This window comes from Strix aluco, chromosome 6, assembly GCF_031877795.1.
Source record: "Strix aluco isolate bStrAlu1 chromosome 6, bStrAlu1.hap1, whole genome shotgun sequence".
Lineage (NCBI taxonomy): Eukaryota > Metazoa > Chordata > Aves > Strigiformes > Strigidae > Strix > Strix aluco.
The window spans coordinates 20048516-20060602 of NC_133936.1; the positions used below are offsets into that span (position 1 = coordinate 20048516).

Below are 12087 nucleotides of genomic sequence, written 5' to 3' on the forward strand. Positions count from 1 at the left end.
TTCAGCTAGCTTGCTGAATTTAGTTTCCTTTATAATCCTTATATATAGTATATACAACAGATAAAGTATATAAAAACATACTCTTTATGAGTCATATTTATTTGTTTATCTCCAGCTCTTTGTAAAAAAACCATGATGATGGCTACTCCAGGCCTCACCCTATATCTTCTGTGCTCAAATTCCATCCCTCTTGTCCCTCCCAGTTCTTGGGTCTCTGTGACAAAACAGTGCACCTTACTACCCAAACAGAACTCAGGGGCGCTCCTTCCTTTTGGTTGGATTTCTGGTTTGAGCTATTTCTCCTTCCTCTTTCAAATTGCTTAATTTATGCCTCTGTGCATTTATTAATTAGTTTACATTCCTGGCTCTAGGCTGTTTCTCCTGTTCACCAAGTTGGTGAAAAGTTACAAAAGACTTATCATGGGATATATTAGTTGCACATACCCTTATCTGATACAGAATGAAGATCTTGCTGTGAGCTTTGCAGAGACTGCGGGCGACATATTTAGGATGAACAGTGCTTTTTCTACATCTACTCCCCTCCCCGCCTCAAGCCTTTGTTACTTTGAGTGAATCTGTTGTCACACAGTCAAAAATTGCTCAGTACCACCCAGATTCTCCTCTGCTGTGATAAAAAAGGCTGTTAAAACTTTAACACCTGTTCAGTACAACTGCCATTAGGGTTATATTTATAATTATTTAACTACTTGAAGTTACAGAATGCGTTAAAAGTTCTTACTGCGCTCAGGCTGCTGCTTCAACATACAGCTGGACAAAATTCTTGACTGCTTATAAGGTGTCAGCCTCTGTTGTATGAGCAGTTGGATTTGAATCCCACATCCCCCAGCAGTCCCTGAATGGTTTGCTCAGAGCTTCTCCTAACACTTCTCTTGGCACTGCATGCTGATAACTCAGCATAGGTTACATTCATTTCACACTTGTGAAATTTTTCTAAGCAACCATAGCAGCCAGAGCCATGTTTCAAAGAAAAGAGAAAAAACCACAGTGTGGGTGACATGTGAGAGGTTTGTCCAAATGCTATTAGCTAATCCTTTTCAAGCACATCTTTGAGCAGTGTTGCTCTAAGTAAAGAAATGGCGGGGGGGGGGAAGCCTACTCAGATTTAGTATTTCAAGCAGATTTAGCCAGGAAGGGGAGCTCTCACTACATGACTCCAAGTAGAGGAGGAGACTTGCTTCTCTTTTTTATCAAAGGTGCTTACTGCATTATCTGATCTTTGGTAGCAGGTGGTAGAAGGTTTCCTGGAGCTGTAGAGAGTGTTTGAATTTCATGTGACATGACCTATAACTGATTTTATGCACTGAGCAGAAGGAAGGGGAAAGAGGTTTCATCTTGGCTATGCAGAAACCCGTTCAGCTTCCTAGCCACTTAAGCCAACAGAAGGAAAGAGGCAAACAGTGTCAGAGAAGCATGTAATTTGGTTTTTGCGGGCACGCATGGCACAATTTGCAGTGTCCAAGGAAGTTGGAAAGCTCTCAGCAAAGTGAAGGGAGAAGACTATGACAAATTCAGGGGTAAAATTTTAAACTATTGGTGTGGGTGCAATGGATGTTGTAAATCCAGTGGATTTACTTTTAAGCAGTGAATTTCAGGAGCAGAAACTGAAAGTATAGGACATACATTTCACTGCTTTTTAATGTCCTGTAAAAACCAAGTTGCTGGTTATTTTACACAATAAATCATTCAATAAAATCACATATTTTTAAACGCCAGGGAAATCATAGCTCTTTTTTGTCCCAGAATACGTATTTGTAGACTATTACAATAAACATGTAATTTGTGACAAAGCAAATGAATTGGCACTCAAATTATAAAATAAGTTCATACACTATAAGCAAGTTAATACACTATAAGATATGGTATTGCACTGTTCTAAGCATCTTTTCAGGTACTTCCACATACATAAGTATCCCCAGAAAAGCCCAGTAGGAGTTACAACTTTGTAGCCAACTATGGTCTTCCAGGGTTTGAAGAATCCTAGACTAAGAACCAAATCAATAAATGTATAATTTGATTCACTTGAACAATTCAAGAATCAATCCTAAAGACCAAATAACGACCAAATGAAAATAGAAAATAGCGTTTTTCCACAATATATAAATTATCAGCTCCAGAAAAATTATCATATCTTCTCAAGAGAGCCATATGTTTTAATGTTAAGAGCTGCATTTTAGTATTACGAGAGAAGTTTATGCAGTTTCTGCCCACATTATACAATACATTATTAATAGTCTTTCCATTCATCAACCATAATGACCAAAGCTTAAAACAAAGCTAAATATAATTAAATATGTATCAGTCACAGTGGTAACGAATTGAAGTAGCTTTATACAAGTGCATTTGTATTCAAGATTTATAAGGTACCATAATATATGATTATGAATGTACATACATACAAGTGGAGTTTATTTCAAAATTTCATTATGTTTATAACTATTTTTATGGTGAATTATAATGAATCTCTAATTAAAAGCAGGAGTAAGAATTTAGTTTAAAACATATAACAATCAAAGCTGATCTTGTTTTATTGACCCTGAGGTTTTTATGAAAGTTGCAAGAAAGGTAATGAGCTTTCACATACGTTACCAGAAATGCTAGATTACAAAGTGGAAAAAAGAGTGTGGTCTTAATCAAAATATGTAACCTTTAGACATGCTAAATTTAGCTCAAATAAAGTCTGCAATAGGTTGCCTTGGAAAACGTTGCTATAGCTGCAAGGACACATTTCTGGCTATTGGCAGGGGAAAGGTAAGCTTTCAAATTGCTGTATGTATGCAACAAGTTTATGTGGTGCAGTTTTATATAGCCCTAACGTGACGAGACCAGACTTCACATATTCATACCTCTGAAATGTAAAAAATACATTGTTTAGCTTGATTAATCCATAAAACTATGGCTTAAAAGCCTGAAGTTTATGGAATGATGGTTAAATGGTTAAATTGCCTTAATGGAAACAAACGGCTGGGGAAAATATTAAACAGTAAATATGTAATTCTTCCCTTCAGACTAAAACAATTACAAACAAACTTTTAACAATATTTAAATTATATATTTACAAAATTTACAAAATCTGGGGCTTTTCATTAATTTCCTTTCACATCACTGAGAAAATTAATATTTTAGTATATTAGATGTAATTCTAATTATGTGATTTAACTCTATGTAAAAGTAACTGAGATTGCTTAATAGTTTGTTATCATTTGTCATATACAAAATCTCAAATCTTTGTTCTTGTGTTTTACTTATGGAAGTCAGGATTTGTTCTGTGTGATGTGTTGGCACTCCTTTTAACCACTGTGTGCAGCAAAATGGGATAGCATTCTTTCAAGATATTACAAATTCTTTTCACTTAATTTTCGTTGTGCCTGAAATGAAACTAGTTACCTGAAAACATTTTTTGTGTGCGTGTGCAACTATCACCGGGTTTATCTAACTCTCATTATGTAGGTTTTTTTACTGTCACCCAACCCTGGCATATCAAACATCCTTTGAGAGATTCTTTACTGCTTAGAGTGCAGTTTTCATCCATGGGAACTCATTCCAGTACCAGTTGACAATTTTAAAGAGTTTGTTTGAATGACTTTCCTAACGCAGTTCAGTTACAAGATGATTTATTAACAAAGCCTGGAATAGCCTTTTGGAAGTTCTGTAATCCAGTGCACAGCCAGTGTATCAAAACTACATTAATCCTCTTGAGAAATGATAATTTTTGATCTAAAATATTTTTTTCTTGCTAAACTTACAGGAAACACAAAAGTAAATATTATGTAAAGAATCAATAGAACGATTCAGAAAATGATTTTTGATAATGAGACTGAAAAGATGTCTACTCAAACTTTACAAAATAGCAACTAGATTACCTTTGCAAGAATTGCTTCTTTTGTCAATAAGAGTTTCTTCTGTGTCATGAACCACTTCTTCAAAGTCCACCTCTGTGGTTTTCTCTGTTACAGATGGGTAATCAGCTATCCCAGAGAACAGGGGCTTTTGCTCATCTTCAATGGAGGACACAAAAGATGATGACTCGCTTTTTTTCTCCTCAAAGTGTTTCTTAATAGATTGATAGTATCTGGTGGTGTCCCCTGAGGGTTCAGGATCATTCTGATCATTCTCTTTGAAATAATCTGTTAAATAGAAATAATTGTGTACAATAATATGGAGTTCATGAAATTGTGTTCTAGTTTATTGTGGTCTGAGGATGGAGATGATTATTACATCAGTTAGGAAGTTCACTGTCTATTGGAATAAATTACTTTAAAGCCTTCCTGATTCCTGTATCAGAGGAGATTTATGTCTCTTTTGAAGTTCTAGAATACATTTGCATGTATGTACTAAGGATCTGTAGTCCCTAAACCATAACTCATGCAAAAATTTGCTTATATCAAAACAACAAAGATTTTATCTAACACAGCTCACCTCTTAACTCACTGATTTTTCCAGATGAGGATGAGATTTGAGATGTTTCAAAGTTTTAAAAAATTAATTTATTATTTCATTCCCTCTTCCAATTTCTCACATTCTTGGGCATTTCTCACAGTCTTAACAGGTTAACAACCATGGATGTCAGACAGTATGAGAACTACTCACTGAACTTATGCCCACATAAAAGCATCTTTGCAGATTCTTTTCTCAGAAAAGACAAATGTATTAATCAACCACTCAAAATGTCTGGGTCCACCTAAATAGAGAGTGTATTTCTCCACGCTCATTACTGTCAAACCTATATTTAGGATTGATACGGTAGAGAGAAACCCTATCCCCTATCAGTACCAAAGAAGAGAGTTCCTTGTCTGTCTTTGTGGGATCATCTCAAAACAACTTTTCAAAGTAGCTCCTTACTTAGTTATGTTAGAATTAATTGCAATTCTCTGACCATCCAGTCTTTTGAATAAGAAGGGTACACAACATGCTGTGATATATATGGTAGCAGAGTACCAACCAAGTTGAGAATGAATCTTTCATTAATTGCATTCAAGGTCTGTAGTGAGGAACAGCAGATTCAGTCCTCTTAAGAAGTGGCAAATAAAACTAGATTTAAAGCAGATGCCTTTAAAAACACATTGTAAAAATTAAATAGGATTTAAACCCAAGAACAATAATTTATGAATATAGAGAACTCCTGATCTCTTTTCAGCATAAACTTGAAGCTAATTTACAATTCAATATTTGGTTTTACCTATTTTTAACTGAAATGTCAAGATAATTCCTGTTCTGCTATTTATTTAAAACACATTTTAACAGGGTAGTCTCAACAACATATAAATACTGTAACTAGTTTGCATTAACTTCCTGGGGAGACAGCATGATTTCCCATCTGCTTTGTGCTAATTACTAATCAACATAGTTCTGGAATGTCTGTAGTCTTTACAGCCTACAGCAGTAGTTAATACAACATTTAGTATATTCCCTAGGTTTCTTCTCTGTTTTCTGGTCACTATAAAGAAATGAAACTGTGGCCTCATCTAATCCTCTTTATCTGCACATAAAGAGAAGGCAATATCTGTAGAGAGCATTCTGCAGGAGTCCAAACATCTGTGAGCAGTGAGGCCGGGTAATGGTGAACAGAATAAAACCAATACCAAAGCAGGCCTCCTGTAACTGTACCCTCTAGAATCTCCAAGGACAATTAACACAACCCTGGACTGAAGTGACTTTATCTGGCTTCTGTTAAGCAGGATTACTAGCTATAAGCAGTACTGGTGATAATCTGATATGCAAATGGACTGGCAGTGTGTAAAGCTCTTGGGGGATGCTCAGACTGAAGAGTCAAGTACAATGTTCTCTGCAATCCCATCTTCAAAATGGTACAAAACCAAAAGAAAGCTTCATAAGAAAATTCTAATGCAGATGTCTCCCATGGCTTTTCTTGTGGGAATATGGTGAAATGCATATGGTCATGCTACAGTAAATTGTCTTAATTACTTACTGCTTGACTGACTTCAAACTATGAAAAGGACCTTCTAATGAAAGCTTGAAATTGCCATTTTTTAGGGTAATTTTTTATATTCATGGGATTTTGTGCACTAACGGTAGCTGTAATGAGCACCCTGTGGAATACAAATCAATCCATGGACTAATTTTAAGAGGAGGTTGTTGAGACTCTAATGAAAAAAAATGTATAGCAGCTGAAGTATAGCAGACTGTCTTATCTGTCATATTCACAGAATACTAAAATATCTAGAAACAAGAGGCCAGATTCTGCTAACAATTACACTTTTGTAAAACCAGGGTAATTCAATCGATAACCCTGCATTTAGCCTCCATCTATATCAGAAAACCAGAACATATTCTTTTCCAAATGCTGTCCAGTTATAATGTGCTCACTGACATTAGAAGGAAAGTGGAGATCTGTTGAATGTAGGGTCCTGCCTATTGAAATCAAGGAAGATTTGTTCATCAGCTGATCTATTTCAAAATATGCATTTTTGGATTTACTGTCATTGCTTTATCTGCTAACCATCTGGCTACATTCAGAGAGTCTAATGTTGTTTTCCTTTTAAAAGATTCTTATTTAATGCTAAAGAGTCTTCTGTCTGGAGAATAATCCTGTGACACCCTGCACCTAGAGTAGGAATTAAAATAGAAACTGCATTTGTTGACCTGATGATGGTGCAAGCTCTGTACCTTAGCTCAACAGCTTAGCAGTGCCTCTGTAGCTCAGTGGAAACATGTTAGAAATAATATCTAGGTAGTGCTTTATTCAGAGTGAATTTCTCCAGTTTGTCCCTCCTTTTGTAATGAAATCCAGCCATTCACAGAATCACAGAATCATCTAGGTTGGAAAGGACCTTGAAGATCATCTAGTCCAACCGTTAACCTAACACTGACAGCTCCCAACTCCACCATATCCCTAAGTGCTATGTTGACCCTACGCTAAAACACCTCCAGGGGTGGGGACTCCACCACCTCCCTGGGCAGCCCATTCCAACGCCTAACAACCCGTTCTGTAAAGAAATGCTTCCTAATATCCAGTCTAAACCTTCCTTGGCGCAACTTGAGGCCATTCCCTCTTGTCCTATCGCTTGTTACTTGGTTAAAGAGACTCATCCCCAGCTCTCTGCAACCTCCTTTCAGGTAGTTGTAGAGGGTGATGAGGTCTCCCCTCAGCCTCCTCTTCTCCAGACTAAACAACCCCAGTTCCCTCAGCCGCTCCTCGTAGGACATGTGCTCCAGACCCTTCACCAGCTTTGCTGCCCTTTGGACACGCTCGAGTAATTCAATGTCCTTTTTGTAGTGAGGGGCCCAAAACTGAACACAGTCATCGAGGTGCGGCCTCACCAGTGCCGAGTACAGGGGTAAGATCACTGCCCTGTCCCTGCTGGCCACGCTATTTCTGATACAAGCCAGGATGCCATTGGCCTTTATGGCCACCTGGGCACACTGCTGGCTCATGTTCATTGGTTTGGAATGAATTTTCCAGAAGAGAAGAGTTTTTGATCTGTGTATGTATGTATGTATCTGCGTATGTATGGATGAGTTTACTTTCTATCACACAGACTTCAGGTTTTAAAAGGTTTCTTTTCTTTCTCTTCTCTTTCCAAAATAAATGTAATTATTAAAAAAACCCCCTCATCCTAGTGCTTCCTCCTCCCTTTTCCAGTAAGGCGAGTTTCACTTTCTGCTTCTGATTGCTAGAAACTATGTTTTGCTGAAGATGATTATTTTGTAACTTCCTGCTTTACCAAACATGTACAAACATCATTTATACTCTTTATGGGACTTGTTTTAGCCTGTTATGTGTTTTTGATGCTTGTCAAGTTTACAGGCAATGTCCTCTGACATTTGCTGTCTGGAAATTCCAAAATCTTCATAGTAATTATCAGAAGGTTTGTGTTCTGCCTTTTGTACTTGCACTGGCAAAAGAAGGGAAGAAACGGGATTGTCATGAGGGCAATGAAATATAGCTATGACACAGACTCACAGAAGTACTGGCATAAAATCCAGCTTGGTGGGGTGGTTACCAGAGATCAAGCAAGTTTCTTTTGTGTGCCATGGTCAGCCCGTAGTATTGAAGTTTTGCATTATTCAGACAATGGCAGCCTGCATGATCTAGACATATTTTCTCTTAATGTATTAGTCTGCTGCAAACAATATTGGTGAAAGTATCAGTAATATATTACATGTGAAGCATCATTGTTTAATATTGCTGTAATTTCATTAACTGGAATTTGTCATACTTAATCAGACTAGCTATGTAGCCTAGTGTTTCAGGAAGTGGCAAATTTTTACTCCCTTTTTCAGCCATCCAATAAAAAGTTCCATAATATGCCTAGACAAATTTAATTTTGTGCAGGAAATGAGGTGAAAGACTTCTTCACCCCTGCAGAAAGCAATTTGTATCCCATACCATAAAACAGATAATCCTCCTCATTAACATGATCTGCATAACTATAAATCTGTTCAGCAGACATGACATCTTTCCTTTCCTTTGGAAAAACCTACCATATTATTTTACACTACACAAGTATGTCCCTTGGTAATGAGAAATGCACACTGTGACCTGGAAGGAGGAATGGTTGCTTGCTCAAAAGGTCTGCAGATCTTCAGGTTCCCAGCAAGTATTTTGGTTCAACTGTTATTAGCTCTTTCTTATGTGATATTCACAAATATTCCTGTGGTGGTCAATCTGCCTTTCCTACGTATGAACAAAATATTTGCTAGTCATCATAGAATCATAAAATGGTTTGGGTTGGAAGCGACCTTAAATATCAGCTAGTTCCAAGCCCCCTGCCATGGGCAGGGACACCTTCCACTAGACCAGGTTGCTCAAAGCCCCGTCCAACCTGGCCTTGAACATTGCCAGGGAGGGGGCAGCCACAGCTTCTCTGGGCAACCTGTTCCAGTGTCTCCTCACCCTCACAGTATAGAATTTCTTCCTTATGTCTCATATAAATCTACCCTCTGTGAGTTTAAAACCATTACCTCTCATCCTATCCCTACACTCCCTGATAAAGAGTCCTTCCCCAGCTTTCCTATAGCCCCCTTTAAGTACTGGAAGGCCACTATAAGGTGTACCCAGAGCCTTCTCTTCTCCAGGCTGAACACCCCCAACTCTCTCAGCCTGTCCTCACAGGGGAGGTGCTCCAGCCCCCTGATCATCTTTGTGGCCCCCTCTGGACCGCTCGAGCAGCTCCATGTCCTTCTTATGTTGGGGGCCCCGGAGCTGGACACAGTGCTCCAGGTGAGGTCTCACAAGAGCAGAGTAGAGGGAGAGAATCCCCTCCCTCGACCTGCTGGCCACACTTCTCTTAATGCAGCCCAGGATACAGTTGGCTTTCTGGGCCGTGAGCGCACATTGCTGGCTCACAGTCAGTTTTCCATTCACTACTACCTCCACATCCTCCTTCTCAGGGCTGGTTTCAATCCACTCTTCACCCAGCCTTTATTTGTGCTTGGGATCATGACTATTGTATTTATATGTATTTGTGCATGTGCATCATAACTGTTTGTTATCTGTTCTTTAGTTTAAAAATGTCAGTTACCTTGTCAGAGAGCAGAAGAATGCCTTATGTGCCTACCCATGCACCATGGGCAGCAAATATTTGGAATGAAAAGTCAGTGACCAACCATTTCAGATAGTATGTTAAATACAATACCACAAACAGGGTTGAAAAAGTGCAAAATTTCAAAGATGTCAAAAAATTAAAAGCTATTGATGCATAATTTGAACACTGATGTTCAAACCATGCTTATGTTTTCCACCATATAGATGGGGAGCAGCATAAAAACAGTCAGGGAAAATGGTAATCCTAATTCCTGAAATCACTGCTTTTCACTTAGTGATGTAAAACCAATATAATCCATACATAATATTTATGTAATAACAAAAATTACCGGTACTGTGGAGCAGGACCAATATATAATAAGGGGTGATTTCAGAGAAGTCTACTCATTATATGCAGGCTAAACTACTCTATAGAATGCCAAACAGGGACTTTAGGCTTATTAAACTGCTAGTTAAAATGTTCCTAATTCTTTTTCCTTATTGTTTGCTTCATACTTAGTTGAATGTGAGTGGTATGGAGTGCATTGCTAGAAATAGCTGAGTGCCTTCTGATAGACTAGGTAATGGAAGAATATCAAAAAGGAGGAAGCCGACTGCTTGTAAACATGAAAATGAAAAGCAACCCAGCATCTGGTCGTTCAGTACATAACTGTTGCTGTGGTGAAGATGTACCTTTTTATCATATTTTTCACATATTTAAGAATAAAAGGAAAAGTTATAGTAATTTGTATTCCTTTAAAATATATTATTATAACAATGAAATCCACAGCCAAGATGTCTGACACTTTTGTTCCTGTTGCCATCCTTTCTTTGACTTGGGTCTTTCAGATTGGGTCTCTTAACCCAATCTGCAATTAATATTTTTACTTGAAAATTACATTCATACAGGACCTTCCACTGATAGACTTCAGAATGGATTTGTAATTCATATGTTCTGTTAACTCTTCATTGTTTAATTTTAGTGAATTTAAAATCTTCAGAGAAAAAATGGCACTGATTTACAAACAGTCTTATGGGAAACAGTATGAAGAACTTCAGTGGATTTATTTTCCAATGGGAGAAGGACATGATGCCCACAATCTTTACAAATGCACGACAAGCAATAGATAAAATTCTGGACTTCATTTTGTAGGCAACATTTGATATGAGAGCTATTCCACCTTTGCTACTAGAAAAATTGTCTGAAAACTGATTTTGGCCTTATCTATAGAGATATTTAACCCTTCTCAAATATCAGAAAGTGCTATAACTTACCCTGAATTTGCTTAAACAAACCTAAGACATTTATAACTCTTGAGCTTTAGTGCTTGTGCTCTTGTTTCTCAGAAACAACTTGGCCTACACTCAGCCTCAGAGTTCTGACACTGCATATTGTGACATCTGGATGTTTGTCAAAACCAGCCTCAACACATGTCCTGACAAGGAACATGTCCCAGAAAAGATTATCTGAAAGTCCATTCCTGAAGATGAACAACTTGGACAAAGCACTTTACCATTTTTCAGCTGAAGAGAAATTTGTCTGTTGTCAGGACAGTCTTCTGTTGTCGTCATGATCATCTCAGGTCATGACTCGTGATCAGGGAAATTGAGAAGTGCTGCCTTCATAAAAATTTTTGAGTGCCTGCTGAAAGCATAGCTTGCTCCAACATTTGCACATTACCAATACATCCCTGAGGACAAAGTAGTACAGAAAAAAGCAAAAACTAAGGAAAGTTTAATCATAAAGTCCTTATAACTAATAACCTGAAGTGATAAGAGAGCATAAATTAGTATCTCTGGAGGTTTTTCTTGCTCCTTGGTGAAACATCATTGATGATTATAGCACTGTTCAAGTTAACTACCTACTTTTTGGATGGGTTTTAATGCATGAAAACTGTATGCAAAAATCACAAAGTTAGTGTGCATGAAAAAAAGAAAGTAGTTTGAAAGCTCTGCAAAATGTTTATTGGGTAGCCTGAGAAGTTCAGATCTAAATGTTTTCCAAAACATATCTGAAAAGTTAGCTGAAAAAATAGAAATTGGTATGATCAGGAGAACTAGTTGGTCCTAAAGCTCTGAAAACAAGCTGTACTCTTTAAATCTGCAGTGTACTTTGTGTGGCAAGAATCTGAGAACAGGAGAACTATTTATATATCACATATAATATAGTAACAATGCTTAGTACAGTGAGAGTATTAATATAAAGGCTGCTTTTCACATACAGTTAATTTGCTTTTGTTAATCTAAATAATTGCATAGTATTCTGGTGGTTAGTTGCACTAGGATTCACTTAAAAGTGGAAACATTTTTGTGGTTACATTTGCAGCTTTTTAGTTATAATTAGGGGAAGTAATAAAGCACACAGTGCCTACTCAGTGATAAAGATATTTCTTCACATTTGAGGACCACAGGATTATAAATTTTAGAAATAAAAAAGAGCAATGTAATGAACCCTGAAGTCATCACATATTCATCAATAATTTAATTTAGCAACAGTGCCAGATTTTTATGATGAGGACTGACTACATTACTACAACTTTTCCTTTTGTGAACAACACATATAGTTATGCCCTTCTACATAA

The 12087-nt window shown here is 37.4% G+C and overlaps 1 protein-coding gene across 1 annotated transcript in view; it reads right to left on the bottom strand.

Moving 5' to 3' along the window:
- The window catches only part of KCNH7 (potassium voltage-gated channel subfamily H member 7), a 238713-nt gene that overhangs the window by 9482 nt on the left and 217144 nt on the right, over positions 1-12087 (bottom strand). The window contains exon 14 of the mRNA XM_074828980.1: positions 3882-4145. Coding sequence (XP_074685081.1) covers positions 3882-4145 — 264 coding nt within the window. The remainder of the gene's footprint in view (positions 1-3881; positions 4146-12087) is intronic.